The sequence below is a fragment of the Elephas maximus genome, chromosome 17, assembly GCF_024166365.1.
Source record: "Elephas maximus indicus isolate mEleMax1 chromosome 17, mEleMax1 primary haplotype, whole genome shotgun sequence".
In the NCBI taxonomy this organism is placed as follows: domain Eukaryota; kingdom Metazoa; phylum Chordata; class Mammalia; order Proboscidea; family Elephantidae; genus Elephas; species Elephas maximus.
In genome coordinates, this window is record NC_064835.1 from 64550298 (window position 1) to 64578095 (window position 27798).

The 27798-nt window shown below is 52.4% G+C and overlaps 1 protein-coding gene across 8 annotated transcripts in view; it reads right to left on the reverse strand.

Annotated features, from left to right (window-relative positions):
* The window catches only part of DYSF (dysferlin), a 242382-nt gene that overhangs the window by 122337 nt on the left and 92247 nt on the right, over window positions 1-27798 (reverse strand). For all 8 annotated transcript variants that reach the window (XM_049856492.1, XM_049856490.1, XM_049856488.1 and 5 more), the window contains 12 exons: window positions 18692-18807; window positions 18150-18263; window positions 16344-16521; window positions 15668-15792; window positions 13260-13366; window positions 7328-7520; window positions 4982-5137; window positions 2228-2359; window positions 1962-2128; window positions 1056-1170; window positions 630-735; window positions 218-360 (listed from right to left, as the gene is read on the reverse strand). In XM_049856492.1, the coding sequence (XP_049712449.1) occupies window positions 218-360; window positions 630-735; window positions 1056-1170; window positions 1962-2128; window positions 2228-2359; window positions 4982-5137; window positions 7328-7520; window positions 13260-13366; window positions 15668-15792; window positions 16344-16521; window positions 18150-18263; window positions 18692-18807 (1652 nt within the window). The remainder of the gene's footprint in view (window positions 1-217; window positions 361-629; window positions 736-1055; window positions 1171-1961; window positions 2129-2227; window positions 2360-4981; window positions 5138-7327; window positions 7521-13259; window positions 13367-15667; window positions 15793-16343; window positions 16522-18149; window positions 18264-18691; window positions 18808-27798) is intronic.

Sequence of the window (27798 nt, forward strand, 5' to 3'; positions counted from 1 at the left end):
CGTGTGTGTGTGTGCTGGGTACAATCTGTGCGTGTTTGCGTGTGTCTGTGTGTGTGTGCCAGGTGTGATCTGTGTGCATCTCAAGTAAGTCCCACGTGCCTTCGTACATACCATGTGCATACCTTCGTATCTCTGTGTGCACGCAGGCCTGTACCTGTGCCCAGCTGGCCTGGCCCCACCAGGAGCCTCACCCTCACCCACCATCCCCCGGGCTCACCTTCTTCACTGCTTCCATTTGGCTGAGGTCCCTCCTGCGTAGGCGGACCCAGCGTCGCCGTCGGTGTGTGTAGTACATCTTCTCGGCCGGGACCCAGTGCCTCGGCTTCCGGTCCGGGGGGATGGTGATGCTGTACTCCCAGCCTGGGGGAGGGGCACCCATCACTAACTGCCCCACAATTCCCATATTTCCTGGGGACCATTTGGGGTATGCTCACAGACTCTTGGGCAGCCAACAGCCATAGTCCTAATTTGTAGCCTGAAGTGGGGGCCGCCTTCAGGAAGTCCCCCAATGAAGTAGCCCAGTGAAGGCCAGATCCCAGGCCAAGGGGCCCTTGCACTCAGTCATCCCACCCCCAACAATCCCGGACAGCTAGCCAGATAGGCTTCCCAGGGCCCATATGCCTGCCCACCTTGCTCATCCACAGCCCGGTTGAGGTCCGTGGACCATTCTTCATCCTCCCACTTCCAGCCCAGTGGGCACTCAATGTCGTCCTTGGGAAGCACTTTCTCCCCATTCTAGGAGCAAAATAGGTCAGACAGACATGAGTAGAGACAGACAGACATTACTAGGGAGACTGGAAAGACACAGCTAAATGAGGCACAGCATCAAAGCCCCAGACAGAAGGGCAGAGCCCCTGGAGACAAGTGTGGCTCAGGTCGGTGTCCTCCCCACGCCGGGCCCCACACCATCCCCTGTAAACCAGAGCTTGACAGCTGGCGAGGTGGGAGCTGGGGAGATACACCCCAGCCCTCTCTGAGGCACAGGCCCTCCTGGGCCTGATATGCACAGGACTCCAGAAAGTGCAGACCCACCCGCCCCATAAGCATCCCCTTACCACATCGGTGTAGTTGTCGCTCATGTAGATCCACTGGCCCCCAGGAAGCCGAGTCTGATTCTCAAACACCTCCTCCACGAAGCTCAAGTGGCCTGCGTCAGCGTCATGGAGCAGCCTGCGGAGAGTGACATCAGAACTCCTCCTCCGTGGAGAACCCACCCGACCCCCAGGGCCTGGGCCAACCTGCATGCGTCAGCCTCATCCCACCCAAATATCAGAGCAATGGAGCGGAGGGGGATAGGAGGTGCAGAGAGACAAGGGGAGAGAGAGAAAGGGGACGGGGGCAGGGGGAGATGGAGAGACAGTCACAGACAAGAGAAGGAAAGAGAAAGTGAGACCAAATGAAAGCTGCCAAAGGCCTGGTGGGTAGTTGAAGCTCAAAAGAGAGTTGTAGAAATGTAACATTGTATAGAGCTGTAGGTTTAAGACTGGAGTGCTTGGCTACAATATATAAGTCCTACTTCAAGGAAAAAAAGTAAAAAACAAAACAAACAGTTGTTGGATGTCAACCAACCAGGAAGAGAGCAGAGAAAGCAGAGAGAACAGTGAAGATGGAGAAGACAATGTTGTCCTGAGAGGAACTGAGAGCGGGAAACGACCACTCAGGGGAGTGTGAGGGCGTGCCTCCAACACCTGAACGGTGCGCACGTGGAGGCAGGAATGGGCTTGTCTGTGGTGTCCTGTAGGAGCAGAACACGACCGATGGATGTAAGGTAAATGGTTTAATAATAAAGGACTTTCTGGTTGTTAGAGCCACAGTCTTGGGAGAGTTCAAGTGGGGGCTGCAGGAGCAGGCAGGGGGGTTCAGAGAGTCAGAGCCCTCCACAGAAAGGGGCAGGGCAGAGTAGGGGTCGCTGGGGGTGGCTTGGCCTGGCTATCTTTAAGCCCTCCCTACCCACAACTCACGTCTTCTCTGGACACACGAACCAGTCTCCAGCCCAGGCCCAGCCAGTAGAGGGGCGGAAGCTGTCCTTGGGTAGCTTGATCTTGCCCGTGACATCAGAAAACTTGGGGTAGGTGAGGCCCGTTGTGCCCCAGTTCCCAACCAGGGCCAGTTTCGTCTGGTTCTCATACTGGAGTGCAAGCAAAACAGAGAACTGAGTCAGGGCCATGGGCAGCTCTTGCGGGGAGCGGGGATGTGGAAGACAGGGGTTGGGCTGGCAGGCACTCACGGTTTCAGCAAAAACAGAGAGCTTCCCCTCAGCAAACTGGTTAAACTCCTTCTCGTCCACAGAGAGCCCAAACCAGAGCTTGACTCGTATCTGTACCGGCATCCGGGCTCTGGGCACCCCCTCCATCGGATACTGGGTACCAGAGAAGGACAGAAACACACAGCCCCCGTCAGGATCACAATGTCCATACTGGGGGACACGGCTGTGTGCCCCGTTGGGGGACTCATCACAATATAATCGAAGACAAGTGTATAATTAAGAAACTTTCTTCCCACCTGCCATGATTCCATCCCACCAAGGGAAAGAACCACATCAGCCCCATTTAGTTGCTCTCTGCAGAGGGGCCACATTAGATCCCATTCTCCCCTTCTCCTACCACATCCTCATTTCCGTTCTCTGCTAGAACAGTACTGTCCAATGAAATTTTTATGATGGACATGCTCTATATCTGTGTGGTACAATATGGTAGTCACTAGCCGCATGTGGCTATTGAACACTTGAAATGTAACTAGTGTGACTGAGAAACTGATTTTGTATTTAACTTTAAATAATTGAAATTTAAATAGCCACATGTGGCTACCGTATTGGACAGCAGAGTTCTAGAACTTGTTTCTAGAGGAAGTACAATGATCCAGGTCTGGAAGGAGAAAAAATTAAAGCTTCCTCCTTCATTTTCGGTATTTTGTGTTTTTTTTGGCAGGACGTTAGTGTATCATCTAATATCCCTGCCCTTTCAAGTGCTTATCTGCATGTTAACCACTATTCACTGGTCTTCAACTGCTTTTCATCCTGAAGCTTTCAGAAGCTCTGCCAAAATGGAATAACCACAACACAACATTAAAAAAAATTTTTTTTATTCTCCACAATTACTTCACTGTTTGATTGAAACCAAGGATCAGATATGACCTGAGGAGCAAAAGTTCCTCACCCTTCAGATAATGCATCGTCTCCTAAAAAGGTAAGACATTGAGTACCTAAGTCAAGTGTACGTGAACTTGGAGGGGTATCTCCTCTGGGACAGGGAGCTGTGGGAGAGGAGAAAGTTTCGATGGGTTCAGAAGAGGAAAGCGAGGCCAAGGTATGGGGTCCCAAACTGGAGGCAGAGCCCCGGGAAGGTAAGAGGCTCAAGACATGACAAGGCAGTGACATCTCATACCTCCCTACTGCACACCAGCCCCTCTCCTTTTGGTTCATCCTCAGTGAAGCCTGGAGGAGCCCCTCGTCCCACAAGCCACCCCCCTGAAAACCTCCCCAGTGCAGTTTGCTTCAGCTGTCCCCTCCCCCCGGGATGAGTTAGCTGCCTTTTCCCCTCCAAACCACTAGCCCCAGGGAGAAGGCAAGAATGCCTGACCCCCCCCCCTTCCCCTGTCCACCCTCAGCTCTCTCCCCTGCCCTCCACCAGACGGGCCAGCCTGCTGGACCCAAAATAGCAACAGCAAATAAAGAAATGTCTAGTTTGGGGTTCCTCTCCCTCTCTGCTGGTGCTCATTTTTTCCAACTTTGGTTTAAGTTAAGAAACACCAATGTTTTTTTGGTCTCTGCTTGCTGCCAACATTTTTGTAGCGCTTGCTCAGGAGCTACTGGCGGGGCTCATAAACTCAGTGGGGAAGACTTCGAGAAACAATTCTACATTTTTTTTTTTTTTTCCTTTGCCTGGAATCAGGAAGATCTTTCAGCTTGCATTTCCCTGAGGCTGCAGGCTGAGAGGTCAGAGCCTGGAGCTCTTCCGGTTCCAGCGAGTCCACCAGGCACATTCTTGCCACCCCATCTCCACTCTACCCAGACAGCCAGCCCTGGTTAACCCAATCAAGTGTGCCACCTCTGTGCCTTCCTCTCCTTTCTGCCCTACTAGGCTACAGCTGGCATAGGAGAGTGAAAAGCAAGATTCTAAGAGGTTAAGATAGCACCGAAAAGGTGCCCCAAGTTGGCATGTGAGCAGGTGGGAGGGGCAGCCCACTGCCCAAGAGACAACCCACTTCTGGGCAAAGTCGGCCTCTCCTCTGACGTACCAAAGACCCCACGTGCAGACACTTGCTCACTCTGGCCTTGGATTGGCCTCCATCACACTGTTTATGGAGCCCAATCTCCCCAGGGAGCAAGGGATCTCCCCAAAAGGGGAGGAAAAAGGAAGAAAACTAACATTCATGATGATCTAGGATCAGCATGACCCATAAACCTAACGTAACCCCCAAAGTAGGTGACATAGGCACCCTTATCCTCATTTTACAGATGAGAAGGCAGCGAGCAGTTCAGAGATGTTAGATGACCAGCCCAAGGCCACATAGGGTTCCAACCGGCCCTGGCACCTTGTCTAAGTGTGCTGTGCTGCAGGACCTGTCCTCTCCACCTGCCCCAGGGGCAACGAGAATGACTGGCCAACATATGAATGAGATCATCAACATCCACTCAGACTTCCTGGAAGAAGTGTGATGAGAGGTGGCCCTGGTGTGGATGGGTGGAGAGATGTGGGAGAGGGGAAGGCTGAGAGCCAAGGGGGCTGTGGGGAGATGGGCCAGGCTGGGATGAAGGACAGGCAGTTGAGTCTGGGGAGGCCCTGAATGCCAGCAGAGCCACCTGGAGCGAATGGTAAGCGAATGAACAGACCTGCTTCCAAGAGCCTGGGGACCTTGTTGTTTTACCCAAAGACCCTTGTGAGCGGACTCTAAGATGGGCAGAGGAGTGGAAAACTGAGGGGAGGGAGGAAGGCCCTGTGTTTAGTAAATACAATCATGAGTTCAGAAGAAAGCAACCCACTTTCAGAAATATCGTCTGCAGCTTTCCACAGTTCTTGCCACAGTAGTTGGCACCCCGCCGAGAGAAGATGACCTCGTGGGCGGGCACCCGCTGGTATGCCACACGCTTGTCTCCCTGCAGCATCCAGATGACGATGTCGGGCAAGCTGTTCTGGGGCTGGAGAGAGGGTGGCGGGCGGTCACGGCAGGGCCACTGACAGCCGAGGCCCAGCCCTGCAGCCACACCCCGAGCAGACCTCCCATGTGTTGCCCACACCAGGTCTCCCCCGTGACCACCCAGGGCTGCCTGGGCACCTCTTTTCAGTGCTGTGAACTCCCTGAGGGCAGGCCATGGGGCTGCCCGTGGCTCACAGAAAGAGCCTGCTAAAAATTCAGAGCTGAGTCCATATTTGCTGGGAAGAGCAACTCCTGCCTGGAGCCCAGAGCTTGAGTTCTTAGATTCCCTCCTCCGTGGGGAAAGTACTGGAGGACTTGCCTTCACCTGGGAGAAGACATTACACCTAAGATGTCACCCCTCTTCCTCACTCCTGAGAGCAGCAGCTGATGCACAGAAGGACCCTTACTCCTACCCCCCTCTCTAACAGCAGGGGTCCCTGTAGCCTGACACTTTTCTGGGCCCAGTGACAGTGGGCTCTGAAAATGATGACTACCTGGAGCCAAGTTGCAAGGCCCCTGGCCCCTTCAGGGTCTCTAGCAGTGAGTAGGAACTGCTCCCAGTGGCCACACTATGGAGAGATGGCTGGTTGGGCAACAATTGATCTGTTTCCAGGGTTAGTGAGCCAAGTGTGCCCAGGGATGGGGCTGGGCCTCTAGTCAGGTCCACAAATGACAGGTGATGCTCGTGGGGCAAACACCAAGCATTTCATATGAATGGTTTCAGCAAGCCCCTGAGGCAGGGATGGGCATCTCCATTGGAGGTGAGTAAATTCGGGCTTAGAGAGGTTAGGGGCCAACCCAGAAGTCTCTTGACTCCAAATGTGTGCTTTTAACACCACACCAATGGTTCTCAAAGTGTGGTCCCAGAGCTGTCCCCACCACTAGGGAATCTGATGTGCAAATTCTCAGACCCCACCCCAGCTCTGCTGGATCACAAACTCCTGGTGCCTCCCAACGAGCCCTCCAAGGGATTCTGATGCAGCTTCAAGTGTGAGCCAGTCTCTCCCTGCTGACTTTCAACCCTCTGTGGTGAGAGTTCCAGTTTGAGTCTAGAGCCAGGATCATGGAGGGTGGCCTATGACCAGCATGAGGGGATGGTGCGCACCACTGTGAGGGTCGGTCTGTGGCTGAGGAGCAACTGTCTGCCAATAACTGGGCACATGCCCATAGACCCTGCTGAGGGAGGCATCCAGGGTGACTTTCCAGGTACCTTCCCTTCCAGAGGAAACCCTGGTGGCGCAGTGGTTAAGTACTATGGCTGCTAACCAAGAGGCTGGCAGTTCAAATCCACCAGGTGCCCCTTGGAAACTCTATGGTGCAGTTCTGCTCTGTCCTGTAGGGTTGCTATGAGTCTGAATCGACTCAACAGCAGTGGGTTTGGTTTTTTTTTTGGTTCCCTTCCAGAGCAGCCCTTCCCACCTCACAGGCAACCATCCTCTTCCCTTCCACAGGTCGCTCCTCCTGGAGTCCTCCTCCAGGCCTTCTCTTCCCCCACTTGGTCTGAAGCTCCTTCCTCACCATCCCCCACCTCTTCCCTTGGCGCCCACGTGGCTCTGGATATCTGCCACCACAGGAGCAGGCCTGTCCCCTCACTCCAGACAAATTGGAAGCTACCTGCTTACCCGGGGAACTGGGTGGTACATCGAGTCTCACAGATCTGGGGAAAGGGGTGCAGGTGGGGAAAGGGTGCCCCTGAAAACAAACTGAAGCCGGTTCTCTCTGATTAGATGTGACGAAGCTCCAAGTTACTGCGAAAGCAGTCTCCATCCAGAAGGGCAGGAAACAAGGGCCTCATGTGAGGCAGGCTGAGGCCAGGCACCAACAGGTGCTGGTTGGCAGCAAGAAGGAATCAGGTTCCTGGGGAAGCAGCCCTGGCACTGGGCCCTCTGTCTCTGACAGACTTTGGCAGACAGGGGGCATTTATTAGGCACCTGCTATGTGCCAGGCTCTGTGTAGCCCCATAACTCCCAGTATCCCATTGAACCTCTTAACAATCCTATGTGGTAGCTACTACCCTCCTCCTCTGCCAGTGGGGACATTGGGGCTCAGAGAGGTTAAGTCACCTGCCCAAGGTCGCCCAGCAATAGAGCCAGGGTTGGATCATGTCCAGACCATCCCCATGTCCCTCCCAGTTCTGATGTTCCAGGCAGCAGGGGGCAGAGGAAGGAAGGCACCATGCAGGGTGAGCTACCTCATCCGCCAGGGCACGGAGACGCAGGAGCCAGTCCTCAGCCTGCTCCAGGGCGGCAGGAAGCTCGCTATGGCCAAGCTTCAGGGCCAGGGCAGCCTCGGTGATCTGGTTCAGGTGGCGGACGCGCAGCTGGTACCGGTACTGGTCCAGGTGGGTGGCAGAGGGTGTCTGGTGGACATCACCCAGCGGCTGGCTGTGAGGGCAGACAGAAGGCAATGGCTTCCCCAGGCCCAGGCCTGCACACACACGTACACACACCCTCAGCCTCCCTGCTGTGTGCTCAGCCTGCCCTGTGTGCTCTCCAGCCTAGCCCACGTGCACAGACAACTCTGCGTGGTGTGCTCCACCCTCACCTCTTCTGGGAACCCTTTCCCAGCCTCATCAGCCCACATGCCTCCCTGCTCTCAAGTCCCACCGCCCTGATCCCAGGTTGCTCGTTTGGAACTTATCCTCAACCTCCCATCCTTGGAGCATGTCTCCTCTGCCCAGCTGACTGCAAGCTCTCCGAGGTCCAGAGGGTCCCTGCCCAGCCCCCTCAGTCCTACAGCAGAGTCCCAAGTGCTGGCTAAGTTGCCCTCCACTGAAACAAATCCACCCTCTGTTGTACGCACACTTTCTTGAAGAAGGAAATTTATGGACCCCTGACAAGCCACTGCAGACGCTGTGGGGAGGCCCGCAGCCAGTAATACAGATGTGTCAGCCCCGGGCGGCCTGTAACACCCCTCCCTCCCCACCCTCTGCTTCGGGAAGCCTTTGGGGAGGAGGTGGGCATACATGTAGTCCCAGAAACAGCCCTGAGCCCCAAGTGGGGGCTGGTTTAAACCTTTGTTTGGAGGCAAAGAACTCTGAGCCCCCCCAACCCACCGGGGCTCCCTAAAAGTCCTTCTTACATGGCAGCTCTCCACCATGCCAAGCTTCCTGGGCCAGTACACACACATGGCCCTGCAGGACGGAATAGGGGCGTCTTTGTGCTTTCCCGGCCAAGCAGGGCCCCTCTCGATTGTCCCTGATTGAGGGTCTGGGGGTGCCCCGCCCCCACTGCACCCCGCCGAGCCCTGGACTCCCAAACAGGACATCCGTCAAAGCGGCTCCGCCAGCTCTGCTCCCATCACTTGCAGCCCCCCGCCCCCCCACCTCACGCTCCCCTCCCCACAGCGTCTGGACTCCCGGCTCCCGGCTGATTTATTTTTCTGCCAATTTCCCCGAGCTATGCAGAACCAATTACCGCCGGAGCGCAGCGGCACCGCCGCCGCCAGATACACCACTCTGGCAGGCCCTCGCCGCACTACATTTTTCCTGTTATTTTTTTTAATTGAATTTTTAGGGTGGGGGGAGTGGTACGCAAACTCCATCTCGGGAAACTTAAGCCCCGGGGCCTGTCTCAGGTCACGTACTGCACACCCTGTAGTAATATAATATTTACTGCCCCGAGGGTGCCGCGGACAGGGCTGCCCCTGGCCAGCGAGGGGCGGCCTCCACCCCACCCTGCTCGCTTAGCGCGGAGGGGCAGGTTCGGTGGGCGGAGGGGGGCTGGAGCCAGTCCTGGGCCAGGGCCTGCTTGGGAACGAGGCCTGAGTGGGCCCGAGAGTGGGGGCAGGCGGGGTCTGGAGTGGGACTTGGAGAGCAGAGCCAACCCGGTGATTTATGCTCCCAGCCTGGTCGGGAGCTGGGAGGGACTGTGATACAGACCACCAAAGGGAGATTTTCGTGGAGGCCCCGAGCCCAGCCAAGGCTCCCCCAAGAAACAGCCAGTAGCCAGGACTGCCACTAACAAAATGCCTGGCCCTTTCCTGCCCCAGGAAAGCCCAGGGCAGGGGGTAGGGAAAAAGGGACACCAGGAAGAGGAAGCATGGGTCACGCTGCACCCCAAGCCCAAACACAGGCCTGCCAACCCAGGCTGACTGGGAAATCACTGCATGGCAGGCCAGACCCCGCGGCACAGGCACAGAGCTGGCTGTTCCTGAGATTGCTGCTGCCTATGGGATCCCAGTGGGTGCCTTTCTCAGGGCGAGCTGCCCCAGAGGGGGCCAGAATGAACTGGCCTCAGGGTCATTCATTCCACTCAAGAGCAACAGCTCCACTGGGCCTGGATCCAGAGACAAGACCAGCCCTGCCCTCGGGGAACCCCGGGTCAGAGAGGCGAACGGGCCACAATGCTCCCTTAAGCAGCCTCAGGCTTGGGAATACTTCCTGGAATAAGGGGCCCAGAGTTGCTCCTGGCTGGACAGGCGGGAGCTGGTCAGGCCAAGGAGAGCGAGGAGGGCGCTCTGGCCAATGGAGCAGTGTCTGCACAGAAGGAAGGCTGGGAACAGGAAAGCATGTGTGAGGAGGTAGTGAGGGTGGGCCAGGCCAGCACAGAGGCCGGGGTAGGACTGGTAGGGACCTAGAGGCAGGCGGTGGGGCAGAGACAGGGCTGTCTACCGGGACAGGAGCTGGAACTTGTCTTGAGGCAGTGGGAGCAGGCAGGGCACAGTCCAACTCGAGTCTTGGGAAGATGGTGGGGAATGTACTGGGGCTGGAGCCCAGGGGGCTGAAGCCCAGGGGGCTGGAGCCCAGGGGGCTGCCAGCATGAGGGGGCAGGAGAGGAAGGAAGACAGGCCAAGGACAGAGAGGCAGAACCAACAGGGCTGGGGAGGAAAAAAGAGAGTGCCGGGAGGGTAGTCAGCCAGCTCCAGTCTCCACCTTCGGCATCTCGCTTTGATGGATCCAGAAGAAGACACATGGGGAGGGTGATGAAGTCTTTCTGGGACATGTATAGCCTCAGACACGGCATGAATGTGCTGGCAGAACGTCACATGCAGACATCCAGCGGGCAGTGGGTCTGTGGTCTAGAGATCAGAGGCAAGGGCTGGGCTGGAAGAATAGAGTGGGCGCCACTGGCCTGTAGGGGAGGGGGTTCCCCAGGGAGATGAGCCAGGAAAAGGGTCTGAGGAACATTGGTGTTGGAGATGTAGGCAGAGGCTGGCTGGAGGAATGAGTGAAGGTTTGGGATAAGGTGAGTGGGGGGGCAGCCAGCAGTTGGCTACGGCAAGCTGGCTCAGGGCCCACACCTGGCTGCCTGGGCTCGTCAGCTGTGATGGCACTCAACATCAGAGTGGGAGGTGGAAGAAAACTCCTTGCCGAAGCCCCTGGGCTGGTCAGTGGCCTCGGATGATTCCTGAGGGAATCTGTCCTGATGCCTGGAATTCTTCCCCTAGAGAGCCATTTGGGCATTCTTTAAGGGGCTGCGAGCCTGGCTCCCCTCCCAAGCTCCTGACCTGAGACCAGTACCCCCAGGAGATCCTGGGTTACCCTTCTGTCCCCAGGAGAGTGACTCAGGGGGCCAGGCTTTGGCAGAAGTGTTTTAGCCAAATCCCCCAAGAGCAGAGCCCTGAGGGGATAGAGGGCAGCCCAGGACTTGTGTCCCACCCATCTCAGATGCTGCAGAACCTCAGACCTGCCCAGGTCCACACAGCACATGGGTCACGAGCAGAACCCAGTGCCTTGGCCTTCCCACATCACCCCAAGGCCGCCCAACTGCCGAACAGGGCCCAGCAAGTCACTGCAGGCATGGCCTGCAGCAGGGGTACCAGCACCAGTGCCTGGTGAGCTTTGCCCCCACAGCTGCAGGCCCTCCACATGCTGGCCACGCCCACACATGTGTGCCCTCCAGCCCTGCTCTGTCATTAGATCTCCAGACCCCAAGGCCAGCTTCTTCACACATGTCCCACGGGCACCTGCCACTCCACATGGCCAGTCCTAGACTCCTCATCTTCCTGGTAACCTGCTCCTCCTCCTGGTAACCCCCAGGGTCCATCCATCTGCCCTGACCAGGGTCTGGGTATCATTCTGGACCTTCCTTTGGCTCCCACATCTAACCCACCATCAAGTGTTGGCCATTACAGAGCAGTACAGCGAGGAGGCTCTGCCACTTTCTAGCTGTGTGAATCTGGGCAAGTTAATTAACTTCTCTGTGCCTCAGCTGCCTCACCTATAAAATGGGGCTCATTCCAGTTCCTACCTCCTAAGAGTTTTATGACAATTAAATTCATTAATACAGGTAAAAGCCTGAGAACAGTGCCTGTCACAAAAGTGCTCATTAAGAGTTTGTTGTTTCTCTGATATCTTCTGAGTAATCCACGTTGCCGTCTGCTGCCTTCGGCCTCCCACCCCTCCCAGAGCCTTTGTTCCAGCTCACCTGTATAACCATATGGCCAGTCTTCCCTCACCCGGTCTCCCAGCATGGCCCACCTCCACCACCTCCCACCCTCTCGCCTTCCCACTGAAGCCAGTGAGCCACAGGGCTGCGGCGGGTCAAGCGGCCCTCTCAGCTCTCCTGCTGAGCTCTCCCAGAGCCCTAACGCCTGTCCTATTTGGGCTCCCTGGAGCCAGCAGGGGTGGCTAACTCCCACTGCCCCCTCAGAGTGCACATCAAGTACCCCCTCCTCCAGGAAGCACCCCTGAATTAGATCTGTATGAATGAGATGAAATTTGAATGGGATATATCTGCTCTGAGCTGCAGCCCATGCCTCTGGCCCCCAAAACGCTGACTTTCTTTGCTCACTTTTGTATCCATCACCCCTGGAGGGTGTCAGTGTGTCCTGGAAGCCTGGCACCAAGCCTGCCAGACTTCAGAAAGGTCTGGGGATAGGTGAATGGCCTATCTGGAATCCCACCACCAGGGAGAAGGGAGGCGTTTCCCAACTAGGGGTGGAGGACCAAAAGGGGGATTAAATCAGGTGAGGGGGACATGAAGTTTAGGGGACAGCACAGAATGTATTTGCATATATTCATACTTAACCCCATATGGGGTAGAAAGACAATTATTTCTTATTAAGTCCGTTTAACAGCTGAGAAAACTGAGGTCCATGGAAGTAAAGTTGCCCAGAGCCTCAGAGCTGGTTACAGGGACTAGAATCTAAGTCTGCTGACATTTCTTCTTCTTAATAATAGTAATGTCGCTATTGTTGTGTGCCATCAAGTCCATTCTGACTCATAGTGACCCTGTATGACAAAGCAGAACTGCTTCATAGGGTAACATAGGATATAATCTTTACAGGAGCAGAATGCCAGGTCTTTTCTGCAGAGGAGCCACTGGTGGGTTCAAATCACCAACCTTTTGGTTAGTAGCTGAGCACTTAACCTTTGGGCCACCAAACCAAACCCGTTGCCATCAAGTTGATTCTGACTCATAGCAACCCTACAGGATAGAGTAGAACTCCTCCACAGAGTTTCCAAGGAGCGGCTGGTGGATTCGAACTGCCGGTCTTTTGGTTAGCAGCCAAAGCTCTCAACCACCATGCCACCAGGGCTCCAAATAGTAGCAATAGCTATCATTTATTAAATATTCCCTAAGGGCCAGGTACTCTAGTCATGTGATATTTATAAAGTAGTTATATCATCAGGTTGGCGATGAGGAAACCGAGTTTCAACACTGGTGGTAGCTGGCCCAAAACCACCTGGCAGGGGAAGAGATGCTGAGATGTTCCCCATTCAGCCAGGCCTCTGAGCCCCCATGTTCTCCATCATCCCCCAGAAACCCTTCTCCTGAAGTTGACAATCAGCCTCGTCAATAGAAAGCTAAACAGAAACCGAGGTCCCCCACATGGCCTTGGGAGAAGGAGGGGCACCACCCACCCCCAGCTTCTCCTGGAGATTCCATCAGGGAAATAAGAGGTCGGGGATCAGAGACACAATGCTCCCCATTCAGGTGAGCTGGCCCGCCCCAGGCCCACAGCTGCCGCTGCTGCAGGGAGATTTATGACCTGCTCTGAATGTCACCTTTTCAACTCCCCTTGCTGGCTCCACCACCTTCGGACTCAGCCTGGGCTGGACCGCTGGCCAAGCGTGGCTGGGAGACGTGCCGTCGCTCACCACCACACACCAGCACTCCCGGGAAAGTGGGCCTTGCTGAGCCAGGAGGGGGGCGCAGGGGGCGCCAGGTACCCCCTACCTGCAGTCTGTGATGAGGTCATCCATCAGCTGAGCCACCAGGGAGTCCACGTCCTCGGTGGAGCACTGCGCCTTCAACGCCAGGTGGACCTGCTCCAGGCCAGCTTCCTGTGGAACAGGCAGGGCAGGAGGGGGGTGGGGGTTACATACTGGGCCCCAGCCACAGGCCTTGTCACCTCAGCCCAGCCCCTGAGCCAAACAGGAATAAACAGTTTGAGCAAAGAACACAGAGCCCGGAGCAGACAATCCAGGGTCTGCACTGGCTCAAGAAGCTTCCAGGGCTCCACGCACTCAGACAAATCCAAATTCCCAAGCCTAGTGTTTCAACCTCACTTGTGGTCATGAGGAGTTCAGGTATGTGTACAACTTCAGCAGAAGTTGCTTTCACAAGGCTAAAGGGGTGCACCAGCCCTGGGGCAGGGACTGGAAGGCAGGAGGGAACAAGAAAGCTGGTAATAGGGAACCCAGGGTTGAAAAGGGAGACTGTTGACATGTCGTGGGGTTGTTAACCAATGTCATGGAACAATGTGTGTACTAACTGTTTGATGAGAAACTACTTTGCTCTATAAACCTCCAACTAAAGTATGATTAAAAAAAAAATTTTTTTTTTAAGAAATTGGTTTCATCCTGCTCTTCACTGGCTTCCACTTCAAGCCAGGTCTGACTTTGCACAGGTGAGGGACCCTCTCTGAGACCCTGGGCATTCCATCTCCCCACCTGGAACGTTCTCTCCTGTCCAAATTCTATCACCCAGTAAGCTTAGGTCAAGTCCCCACTTCTGCAGAGGCATTCAGACCACCTCAAACCCCAGGGAGTTCCTTCTCCAAACCGCCACAGCCCTGGTCACCCCTGGTTACACCTGGTCTCCTCCCTGGAGCTCTTTCCCTCTGCATCCATCTCCACAGGCCTCAACCTGAGCAGGGAGGCAGGACCACTCACAGGAGACCCATGAGGCCAAGGCTTTGTCTCTCAGTCCCCCATGCACCCTCCCCACCCGTCAGCCTTCCTCAGCTAGGGACAGACCCTAGAAAGAGAAACCACAGCGCTTGCTGTCACTGACCCTGGAGTTTTGTTGTGACAGAAGAAACCAGACAATGGAGTCTGGAATTCTACAGCATGGACTCCAAATTCTCCCCCATCTTGGTGTATCCTGGTCTCCTCCCCTCCTATTCCCTCCTCTTGAAGTGCCCATCTCAGGGAAGGCATGGGCCACCAAGATACTCCACCTGGGCCTGGAGCCCCCCTCCCAAGCTACTTCAAGACCCCAATTTTCACCCTCCCCTTCAACCTTTCCTTTTAACTATGCTCACCTCCTCAGCCAAGTTTCTTCCACCCCCCTCCTTTCCTTGACTCAGCTCCTCATTTGCTTCAACCCCTGCCCCACAACTTCTCAGCAGTGGGCCTCACTTGCCTCCTCCATTGCCCAAGAGCCATGATCCTCATGGGTCAGCCTCCACCCCATGCAGGCCACAGAAACGACCTTGAAATCACCACCATGACCACCAGTCTCCCACCTGGCCTTCTCACTTCCCTTGGCCTCTACACCTCTGCTGGGTTTCAATTCTCCTCCATTCTCTTACCAAGCACCACCCGCCAGGTCAGCAGCTCCCAGCATCATAGGTAACTCCCTTGAAGGCCCAGGTCACATCCAAAACAGAACTCATCACCCGGCCTTGCACACTCTGCTCTTTTTCCCGGTTCCCTCAACTTCCCAGTCTCATGCACAACTTTGCCCACCAAAGACCTAAAGCCACTTCTCACAGCCCTTTCTCGCCCCCAAACCCAACTGACCACCAAGTCCTCTTAGTTCAAGGCGTGCCATTTTCTCCCCAAGGTCATCTCCTTCCTGGTATCTGGCACTCTCTCCAGACCCTGCAATGGCATCCTAACTGGGCTGTCACCTTCCATCCATCCCCCCTGAACTCATTCCACAGTCTACTCACTGCCCCATGATGCTCTCCCCAGGCTCCTTAGCCACTCTCCTCTGAGCCCCACCTCTCTCCCTCTCTCTCTCTGGAATGTCACCCTGAATCTAAGTTTGGAAACCTCTGTATGAGAGGCCTTGGTGAACTTGTTCTCTCCTTTACTCAACTGACCCCCTGAGACCAGAGGCAGGACCGTTTTCCATTCTGGGGGTCCAGCTTCTACACAAGCCCTTGCATATGGAAGAGTTAAGGGTATTTGATGATTGAACGAACGAATAGTTCAAGGCTCTGCCCTGCTCCTAGCTCGGTACCTCTCAGCCCTCTTTCTCTGTGCTGCCTCCCACATCAGACCAGGGGTTCCCCAGGCTTGTTCTCATCCCCTCTCCTCTCTTCCCAGTACCCAGGGCTGCAGATGTGGCACCATCAGAACACCCATAGGTGTGGGCACCCATAGGTGTTCAAGTCTGTACAGATTTCCACTCACCAGCTGGTCGGCAATCCTGAGCAGCTGGTTCTGAGTTTCGATCCTGTGGCTGATGTCCTCCCAGTAGGATGAAAGCACCACCACGGGCTTCACGTTGCCCCAGGGTAAGTAGTAGTAGTGGCACCCTGGCAGCGGGGAAAAGGGCCTGAGTACTGGGCCAGACGGGGGATGGGAGTTGCAGAGCTTGGGCCTCCTGGGTGCTCAGGGCTGAAACTGGCACGGCTGGGAAGGAGACAGACACCTGCCCCTCCCACAGGAACTCCCCAGGGACACACGTGGCACGTGTTCTAATGAGGTGCCTGAGCTGCGTTCGCATACTGAACAGACAGCTGCTGCTCTCATTAGGGCTCCTTAGCACATCAGGACAGAGGAGCTGTTAGAACGACCCAGGGAATCCAAGCACATACTCCCCAAAATCTCAAGGCCAAGTTCAACAGGCACAGTGTAATCATTGCAGGAGGTCAAGATCAACGCCCACCACGGCCGTTTCTGGAATGCAGTCTGAGAACCCCGGCGGGGCAAGGGGGGAAGCGAGGAGAGGTGGCACCCCGAGCAGGTCTGCCAGCGCTGGGCCTCGGCACGGGCCTCCAGGAGCTCTGCACAGGAGGCCTGACGTAGGACTCAGCCCCTGCCCTGTGTCCTGGGCCCCATGGTGGCACCCGACCTCTGGGCTCACCGTCAAAGACGGCCCGGCTGTACTGGGTAGTGGAGGCCAGTGGCAGGCAGGTTGTGTCGAACTTGTTCCCATAGTTCCCAATGCTGACCTCGAACTGGATGGCGTTGTCAACGTCCTGGAGCATGGAGGCTGAGTAGAAGGCAGCGAACAGGGAGTACTTGCGTCTCCGGAGGAACTTCTAAGAGCAGAGGGCGGGCACAGGGTCACAGAGGGGTACAGGAGGACTCCCAAGATGGGGAGGGCTCACACGTCCAGCAGCCCCTGGCCGTGACCGGTGCCCAGTAACTCCTGGCTGGACAGACAGATAGCAAGTGTTCCAACTAAGAAACAATGTCCAGATTTGGTTAGTAACTGAGAAACTCATTCCAGGTCTGTGTGTGCTTGGCCACATTTCCCTAATAAGATCTGCTCCTCCAAGGTCATGCTGCTCCTTAATCCAAACTAGCAGCAATGGCCCCACAGCACCAGGGAAGCTGGTCTCCCACAGGGTCCACCAGGGCAACCCAGGCCTCATCTCCATTCAGAAGGGGCCGAAAGCTCTAAACCATTCCCTGCCCAGGCCGCCCATGCTACCCAAGCTCTCCTCCACACCAGCCAGCTGTTCGATCCACATAGGCTGCCATCTGCCACTTGCATGGACTGAATTAATCTCACTGTCCCCACTGGGTGTCTGGCACAGAGCTAAGGACACAGTAGGCACTCAACAATATGCCCTAATTTGAACCAAGATGATTTTACAATTCTCCTCACAGAAGGCAGAGAGCAAGAGGAGTTAGACAGTTGGGTTTCAGGTAAATAGGACTAACGGCTAACACTTACTAAGTGCTTACTGCATACAAGTATTAATTCATTTAATTCTCGCAACAACCTGATGAGGCAGGTATAATTATCACCCATACTTTACCAGCACTACTGTGAAGAAAGGCCTGGCAATCTGCTTCCATTAAGATGACAGCCAAGAAAACCCTGCAGGGCAGCAGCTCTAGTCCATAACTGGTGGAGTCACCGTGAGTTGAAAACGACTCGATAGCAACAGATTCTAGTTTGCAGATAGGGAAACTGACACAGTTTGGAATGGGCAGAGCCAGGATTCAACCCAGTGCCACCTGATTACAGGGTCTGAAAGTTTAAACCACTGTGCTGACTCCATACAGCAGACTCCAAGACACAAGGCCCAGCTGTACCGTTCGCTGTTTGGATACATTTGAGCCTCAGTTTCCTTATCTATAAAGTGAAGTTAATGACAGCAGTTTCCTCATAGGGGTGCGGAGAGGATTCACTGATACAAGAAGTGTGGGTCACTAGCACGCTGTCCAGTGCTATCAGTGCAAACAAGTTGCCATCGAGTCAGTTCTGACTCTTGGCGACCCCGTGTGTGTCAGAGTAGAACTGTGCTCCACTGGGTTTTTGATGGCTGGTTTTTTGGAAGTGAATCTCCAGGCCTTTCTTCAGAGGTACCGCTGGGTGGACTCAAGCCTCCAACCTTACAGTTAGCAGCCAAGCACTTAACCGTCTGTGGCACCCAGGGACTCCTTGCTGGCACATGGTGAGTGCTTAATAAATGTTAATTGTTACTATAAAACTACACCTTATTTTGCATCAAGCTCTAGACTTTTCTGATGCTTTCATTTATCTTCTTTGAGCCTCTGAATGCACAGAGGGAGGCAGGGTGGATGTTGTGACATTCCTACTTCCCAGCTGAGACATGAGGCCCAGAGGGTGCAGGCACACTAAGGGTGGGGCAGAGCCGAGGCCTCCCTGGGCAGGACAGCCCAAGGCCAGTCCCTCCTAGAGAGACTCCCTTACCTCCACCCGGAGGATGTCATCTGCGGGAAGGTCCTCCACCTTCTGCTCACTGTGCTCCACCAGCTTGGTCTCCAGGGAGAGCAGCAGCCGGCCTCGGTAGGCCACGCCTTCCCCCTGAGAGTGGAGGTCGCGTCACCAGAAGCAGGGGAGTGAAGGAGGTGAACCCTGAGGTCGCTAGCCTCTCAGGCACCTGGGAGGTCCCTGCATCACTCTGCAGATGGGGGAACCATGGCCCAGAGGGATCAGGGGACATGCCCAAGCCACCCAGATGGTGAGCACCAGACTCCCACCCAGCTGGAGGGAAGATGAAACCTGAGATGGGCAGGGCCTGGGTCCCCCTGGGGCTAGGAGAAGGATTCTGAAGGGCTGCCCACGTGACCCTGGGTGTGCTCAGCCCCCATCAGGCCCTGGGAATCCAGGCTGGACCCAGATGCTACCCGGGCTGGGGTAGAAGACCCCACACGCAGGCCTGGGGACCTGGAGCACCTGCGGCCTGGCATCCTGCCCTTGCCAGGGCCTGCACTGGATTCAGACTGGCTCACCTTGCCCATGTTGAGCTCTGCATAGGGATCTGGGAAGCCTGTGAACTCCCTGGGGCTGCCGTAGAGGTTGACATAGCAGGGCCCGAAGGTGGGGAGGAAGCCTAGATGGTCGTCCGCTGGGAGACACAGGCAGGGATCAGAGGGGCCGGCCCACCACCTTCAGGCCTGAGCCCGTCCCTGGCCCTGAGTCCCCAGTACATGCACCGATGCAGCCCCAGTAAGTGAAGAACAGTGACCTAACGATAGCTCCCATGAGCTCACTTAAGTTCCTGGAATCCTCTCCACTGTGCTCAGACATGCATACTTTTATTAGCCCTATTTTACAGGTGATGAAACCGAGGCTCAGAGATGCAAAGAAACACATGGCAATAAAGTAGCAGGTCCCAAATAGTCTAGGCTCAAAGCCTGTGCACTCAGCTCCACACAAAGGTGGGGCACAGGGTCCCCATTCTCAGGCCACACCCACTCCAGACTGCCCTCCATCCTGTACCTCTACCAGTGCCTCAGGCCCTCCAAGGCAAGCGGGCAGAAAGGAGACCCAGAGAAGCCATCTCCCAGGGGTCCGGGGAGGAGTCCCATTGTCCCAAAAGGTAAGCTAGGGGGCCTTCCCCACAGGGCAGCCCCCAAGCAAATCCCCTCCTGCCACCCTCTACCCTGGGTCCTTATGCAGTGGAGACTGACAAGCTAATGGCCTTGCCTCCTCCCAGCACCGCCCCCACTGGCATTGTGCAGAGAGCAGTCTCTCAGGGGGACAGGTTGGAGGAGAGCAGGAGTGAGAATTAGAACACTGATGAGGGAAAATCTCTTCTCCACGTAATTTCCATCCTCTGCAGAGACTCCCTTTACTTAATGTCATGATTTTCCAGCTTGGCTGAGTTTCCCAGGACAGGACCTCTCTGGTGGGACTTAGAAAACCCCCAAAAGCCAGGGTTTCCCTTTCACAGCAAGGGAGAAGAGGATGTTTCCAGAATACCAAAGGTGGGAAGTGGAGGCAGGTGAGGGAACCATCTGGGAAGACCCAAACCACACAACAATGTGGTATGGTTGGCACAGAATAAATGGCTTCGGCAGGAAGTGCCTGAGCCAGACCTAAGGGGGATCACTGTGAACACTTAGTCCCACCTCTCCTGAGACCCTGGAGAGGAAGGGGAAGGGCAGGAGCAGGGTGTAAGCAGGCCTCTGAGAAATGAGATACGACCCCCCAGAGGAACAAGTTGGGCCCCATCACCAGGACCCCTGTGTCTGTCATCACTTCCCCTCTTCCTGTTCCCAGCACAGCCAGGGCTCTAGCACCCAGGACAGAGGTGCCCCACCCCCCAGGCTGAGGGAACCAACTTCAGCACTGCTAATCATCTCATCATGATTTACCTAGTGAATTTTAACTTCAAAAGTTTTCTGCTCACCCTGGCCTCCTCTGGGTCACTGCTTACCCCTCTCCCCCCACCCTGCACACCCCTATACCGGCCCCACCCCTCCCTGTCAGAGAGTGGGCTCATTTGAGCAACAACCCCAGCCCTGACTGGGAAGGAATTGCCCTTAAAACATTCCAAGCAATTTGCACATTAAACAGCGGTTCAGAGGTAACAGCCAAAGGTGAGCTCAGGGGATCTCAGTCCCAGCTCGGGCAAATCACAAAGCTTCCCACAACAAAAGGCCCCGCCCCCTGCCAGCCCCAAGCGGAAGGCAACATACGGTCTGTGGCTTGAGGAGGCTTGACCACACCTGGAGGTTCCTCTGAAGCGTAAAGAAATGGAAAGAGGGTTAGGATGGGCACAGCTGGGAGGAGGCGCAGGGTTAGGAGAACGGGGCAGGTGGATGAGAGATAGCAGACAGACAGATGGAAAGACAGTTCAGTGTGGGAAACAGATGTGGCCAGAGGCCTCGCCCCTACCCAAGTTGTGAATTTATCACATCCTTGATGGTTCCACCTTCACACACCCCCAGGCAGACACAGCCCCCCCCCCACCATGGGGAGCCCCCAGGTCTCTCCCAGCTGTGTCTGTGAATGCTGGTGCATTGTTTGTCAACTGAAAATTGGACCCCAAATTCAACTGGATACATTCAAGAAATGACAAAGAAAAAAAAAAGTGCTTTTCCACATTATAGTCAGATAAGTGAGGGAAACAAAGTGCAGATGTCAGAGTTAAGCAGGGAGGCACAGCCAGCACTCCTACACAGCAGGAAGGTTGACACTTGAGACCCACGTGCTCCGAAAGACGCTATTTCACGGAACAACATCGCCATCTAGTGGTTATTTCCAGTACTGCTACTGAAGACACCACGTTGCATTTTCACAACAGCAGGCACTGGGACCTGACACTTCGAATGAAGTACAGTGCCAGACCATGCTCGTTAGCTGAAGGTTCTGCACACTTGGGTGTGCCCCTAAATGCTGGTAAAGGACTGTAGAAATAAGAGAAGGAAGGAGACACTTGGACACATCTCCCTCACTTCTAGGGAGGTCCAAGATGCCCCCAAGGGAGCGAGAGATGCTCAGTTTTCTTCCCCTGTCCTCTCCAGATTCTGCCTCTTCCTGCCGCTGAACTTCTCCTTCTCTTCAAAGTGTAACCAAGTCCAGGGTCATGGCCAAGCCCGGGGACGTAGTTGATAAAATCTGTATTTCATTCATCGTTCACCTTTACCTAGAATATCGTGGATCTCCTCCCAGAAAACACCTACTGCTATTTTCCCGTAGGTCCACGATTGTGGAGTCGAGCAAAACATTGTGAAGAAAGAATGAGCTGAGACACAGAGAGAGGAAGAGATGAGAGCGTGAAGGCCTGGACATGAGGACAGGCTGGACAAGCAAGGACAGAGGCAGCGACCCAGCTGAAGGTGGGGCCTGAGGCCCTGGGACCCACCCCTTGGCTCTCCGCAGCCAGCCTCGGCCAGGAATGCCAACTGGCAGAAGTCAGGGCTGCAGAAATTATAATTCATGGCCATTTTCATATCCACAGGAATAGGTTTTCATCAGTGGGGGAGCCCAGCCTCTGGCCACAGGGGAGCTTTCAGTGGCAGCAAGAGGAGAGGACAGGCGTGGCAGGCACAGCTGCAGCTGACGAGAGCAGCCGTCAGGGACCACAGGAAGGAAACAGATTCCATGTTAAGCTCCTTCAAAATGATTACAAACAGGCCTGGCCAGTTATCTCAGGCTAATGAGGCCAAGGTCACTGGTCTGACCTCCATGTGCTTCTTGCGGAGTCAAACTTAGCTTCCCACCCACAGCCTGACCCTGAATCCTGGTGCAGACAGGGCCCCAGCCCAGCACGGATGGCCTCTAATCCCACCAGCCAGCTGACCAACACACGCCTCTGGTGGCTAGGCAGACCAAGGGGGTGGCTCGGGAGTAGTCTGGTTCCCAACTGCAGATCCAGCATCTCTTTTTCATTTATTCACTCATGCATTTGTTCATTCATTCATTCCACAAACCTAACCAGGCACAGTTGCTAGGCACTGGGACCACAAGGTAAGACATGGCCTGGCCCTGCTGATGTTTTAGACCAATGATTCCTAATTTCAGGCAGGGTCACTGGTCTCCAGGTGCTGAGGATCACCCCAGGTTCTCTCCCCTATGTCTGCAGAGAGCTCGTAAAGTCAAGGGCACAGCGACCAGTGAAGCCACTCCAGACAAAGTCTCTATTTACTCATCGCCCTTCTGCCAAAACACAAGTTGATGTGTTTTCCCTAAGCCCAGGGAACTGGGGCTGTGGCAGCCCCAAAACACAGAGGGACACTCCCAGTTCTCTGGCCTGGGCAGCCAAGCCTGACTCTCACCTGGGGAAACTGAAAGAGACACAGAGAAGGCCGCCAGCCCAGGGAGCCACACATCACAGCCCTCAGACAGTCCTGGAGACACCTGTGTCCCCACTCCCAGCTGCCAGCCCTGCCCCTTTATGTACCTCCAACGCCCACAGCACGGGGCTGCCGGACACCAGCCGATGCCAAGCAAGAGGGAAAACCGAGAACTATCCCAAGGACAAAAAGAAACTAACTTGGAATTTTTTTTTAACTGTGGAAAAACTTTAGGATGCAAGTGCCATTTACGTAGCGTGATTTTCATATGTATAAAGTTTTCTTTTTTATCTGTGTTGCTTTCACAGGTCTTACCTTCAAAAGAAACAGCAACTTCAAAGGAAAGCACTCCTTTTTAAAAAATAATTTTTTACTAAATACTCTTGAGCACAGAGTCCAGGGAACACTTAAGTGTGTCCAAGCAAACCTGTGGGCAGAAGAGCTTAAGAGGCTAGTGTTGGATCCTGCCCTTACTGGAAACACACACTCCTGGCTGAACCAAATAATCTGGTGAACCACGGGTTGGGAAGATAGGGGAAAAAAAAATTTTTTAACAGTTTGGTTTAGTCTTGGTTTTGAGGAAGAGCTGTGGATCACCCAGATGTGCTAGAACCACACAATATGGAGAAAAAATACAATAGACCTAAAAGGAAAGTTCAAGTGATGGGTTCTGAAGGGACCTCAGAAGGGCAAGTGGGGGAAGCTTGGCCAGGAGCAAGGCAAGCATTGATGTCAGAGCCTGGAGAGAGGCTCCCCTCAGAGGCAGACACACCTCCAAGGGAAGGACAGCAGGGAGCCTGAACAGTTATAAAGCACAACTTGAGCTTGACCAATAAACTTAACTCTTATTGTTACATGGACCGAACTACTTAACTGCCTATTTAAAACTGGTGACCTGGCTGCATGAAGATTCTCCTCCTTTTCCTAAACCGTCTGTGAGGGAAGGCGCTCCTGCCTTTGAACACCTCCACCCAAAGCACACTGGGTTGCCAATGACCTGAGCGCCATCTAGTGGGCACATCCGCACCCTTCTCACCTTCCTATTAAAATATGTATGCTGATACAGAAAAAGATCAGGGCTAACCAGTATCACCATCAAGGGGCCCTGGCGGCACAATGGTTAAGGGCTCAGCTGCCAACCTTTCGTTGGCAGTTCAAACCCACCCAGTGGCTCTGTGGAAGAAAGACTTGGAGATCTGCTCCCGTAAAGATTACAGACTAGATTAATTGGCAAAACATAGCTCATAAAGAAAATGTTCTACATCCTACTTTGGTGAGTAGCATCTGGGGTCTTAAAAGTTTACGAGTGGCCATCTAAAATACATCGATTGGTCCCAACATGTTCAGAGCAAAAGAGAATGAAGAAAACCAAGGACACCAGGAAAATATCAGTCCAAAGGACTAAGGGACCCCATGAACCAGAGCCTCTACCAGCCTGAGCCCAGAAGAACTAGATGGTGCCCAACTACCACCAACAACTGCTCTGACAAAGATAATAATAGAGGGTTCTGGACAGAGCAGGGGGAAAATGTAGAACAAAATCCAATTCACAAAAAAAGACCAGACTTATTGGTCTGACAGAGGCTGGAGGAATCCCCGGGACTATGGCCCCTGGACGCCCTGCTAACTCAGAATGAAGCCATTCCCAAAGTCTACCTTTCAGCCAAAGATTAGACAGGCCTATGAAACAAACAATAACACATGTGAAGAAAGTGCTTTTAAGTTCAATCAAGTAGACAACACCTAACCAAAAGCAAAGACGGGAAGGCAGGAAGAGACAGAAAACCTGGACGAATGGGCAGAAAGGGGAGAGTGTTGACACATCATGTGGATTGCAACCAATGTCACAAAACAATTTGTATGGATTTTTGAATGAGAAACTAATTCGTCTTGTAAACTTTCACATGAAACACATTAAGGTTAAAAAAAAAAAAAAAAAAAAGATTGCAGCCTAGAAAACCCTATGAGGCAGTTTTACTCTATAACATGGGGTCACTACGATTTGGAATTGACTCGACAGAACCTAGTAACAATGTCACCTCCAGAAACGAAGACTGACAAGGGACAGGGGATTCAGACACTAGAACCTGGTCGGGATCTAAACTCTCCATCAGATGGGTGATAGCTGGCAACTGTCGGAAAATAGGAGGTCTGGATTCAGAGCCAAGGACGGCACCGACATGGAGGCGAGGCTCCTTCCACACCAGGAAGTCCAACTATGAGGTGGCTCCCCGGCTACACTGCCCTCGCCTCAACTCTTTCTGCCTGTGTATCCAGGATGGCCATTCTCAGAAACTGTCTGAGCAGTTAGTGGTGAGGGGGACTGCATTCTGGGACAGGGAGTTCCACAGTTAGGATGGAGAGGGCTCTGGGGCAGGAGGAGCTCTGAGAGCAGGTAGTTCTGTGTGAATCCCACCCATTAAATGTACCAGAGGTGGAATCTGAATGGAGAGGGCACCCAGATGGCAAAGCCGAGTATATAATTCTCTACTTCTGCGTGTGTTTGAAAGTCTCTATAATTAAAAGTAAAAAAAAAAAAAAAAAAAAAAATGTTTCAGAGAAGCTAGAAGAGAGAATGAGAGAAGACACCAACTCAGGAGCACTTGGTAGAGTCTGCCAGAAACCAATCACATTAACGCGTTCTCCTTCTAGAGGTCTGAGCGGGGGACTGACCCAGGACACAGCTGGTCAGAGACCCACACACACCGTCTGCAAAGAAACGCTCCCGCGGAACAGATCCTGTGAGAGTAAATAAAGGGAGGAAAATAACAGTGTCCAGCAGGACAGAAAAGCAGCATCTATAAGACTCAGGGGAGCGTCATCTGAAATTTTCAGGAAATTACTTGGAACCCTCAACAGAGTGCAAGAGGACAGGGCCTCTGTGGAACAAAAAAGCAAAACTTCTGAGAAAGAATAGGTAGGGAGCAAAGAAGAAAAGGATAATATAAAAAGAATGATAGAGGGAAAGGACTTGACAGGAAACTAAAAATGCAACAGCAAATTTTAAACCATATGGGAAGCAGTAAAGAGCAGAATTGGTGCAGAAAAGAAAAAAATCAGATTAGTGATGCAGAAAGCCAATAATAATGGTATCAAATAGAAAATATAACATCAGGGCTTAAAATGTACGAGGTACTATAAGAACTTTACATTTATAATCTTATTGAATTCTTACAACCACCCTGTGAGATTGGAACTCATAATAGCCCCCATTTTGTAGAAAGGAGCCTGGAGCAACTCACTCGACTTTCAAAGAAGCAGAACAAAATCTGACTCCAAGTTGCCTGGTTCCAAAGCTCCAGCTCTTACCCTACCCTATCCTGCCTCCACGTGTCCATGTTACTGTGTTATAATAAAATAACACATTCCTCGGCTCAGATTTAAGAACTCACCATGTCCCAGACAAAATTCAATGAAACCTTGATAGACTCAAGTAATTTTTTAAACTACATGAAAAAAGATAAATTCCTATAAGCATCTAGCCTGAAAAAAATAGACTACCCACAAAGGAATCACACCAGAGTGCTCTCAGAATATACACGAAAATAAATTCAAACTAGATGAAATATTCAAATGTAAAAATATATATATAGTTAAATATAACTAAATTTGGGAGGCTGCTGACAGCCTTTTAAGCATGACATATAAGGCAGAAACCATACTTCCACTATTTAAGAAATTTTTTACATAATCACAAGAAATTAGAAAGTTAAAAATGGAAATAAAATAATCCTAAAGAAAGTTGAAAAACTGTAAAAAGATGAAGCAGAAAATAAAGAATTAGAAAACGAAGAAAGTATTCTAATTGAAAAATAAATTCAGAAGCTGATTCTTTGAAAAGTCCAAAAAAGTAAACAAACTTCTAACAATGTTAATCAAGAAAGAGAAAATAAATAAATTCAAAAGCGGATTCTTTGAAAAGTCCAATAAAGTAAACAAACTTCTAACAACGTTAATTAAGAAAGAGAGGGAGAGAAAACTCAAATACATAGCATTTGAAATAAGAGGAGAACATCATAGGTAGAACTGTTTAAATTATAAAAGATTGATCTGCAAAACAGTGAGTAAATAGGTCCCACCCCATCTGGAGCAAGAGAGAATGAAGAAAACCAAAGACACAAGGGAAACATTAGTCCAAAGAACTAATGGACCACAAATACCACAGCCTCCACCAGACTGAGTCCAGCACAACTAGATGGTGCCCAGTTACCAGGGACCACAATAGAGGAGCTAGAGAAAAACGTAGAACAAAATTCTAACTCACAAAAAAAGACCAGACTTACTGGAGAAACCCCGAGAGTATAGCCCTCACACACCGTTTTAACTCAGTACTGAAGTCACCTCTGAGGTTCACCCTTCAGCCAAAGATTAGACAGCCCTATAAAACAAACAATAACACATGTAGTTCAACCATGTATATGAGATAAATTGGTACACCAGACCAGGGGCAAAGGCAGGAGGGGACAAGAAAGCTGGACAAATGGAAATGGGGAACCCAAGGTCAAGAAGGGGAGAGGGTTGACACGTTGCAGGGTTGGCAACCAGTGTCACAAAACAATATGTGTATTAATTGTTTAAAGCACAATAAAAAATAAAACAATAAGTAAATAAATTAGAAGACCTCAATATGATGGATGCTTTTCTAGGAAAATATAGATTACCAAAATTGACTAGAAAAAAAAAAAAAGAAAGTAACAAGCTAAAAATAACAATGATCACAGGAAAAATTGAAAACGTTTTTAAAGAGCTAGTACTACACCCGCTCAAAAGGGCACCCAGCCCACATGGTTTTATGGGTGAATTCTTTCAAACCCTCAAAAGACTATATTCCTATGTTATATAAACTGTTCCAGATGTTAGAGAAGACTTTAAATCTTTCCAATTAATTTTACAGAGCCAGCATAACCCAGACACCAAAACCTGAGAAATAAGTAGACATACCAATTGAAGAAAATAGAAAATCCAGAAACAGGCTAAAGAACACATTTAGTAGGTGGTAAAGTGGCATTTCAAAATATAGGAAAATGTTATTCAGTTTATAGTGTTGGTACCACCAAAGAACAATTTAAAAAAAAAGTTGTTAGATCCCTACCTTATTCACTAGGAAAAAGATTAATAGATTTGCCTACATAAAAATTTTAAATGTCTATACTTCAAAAACTATTAAGTGATTAAAATAAAACAGAAAAATTATGCACCACGTATATGACAGAGAAAAAGTTTATATCCATACATATACAAAACTCTTACAAACCAATCAGAAAAAGACAAACATACCATCAGAGACATGGGCCAAGAACACGAACTGATAACTC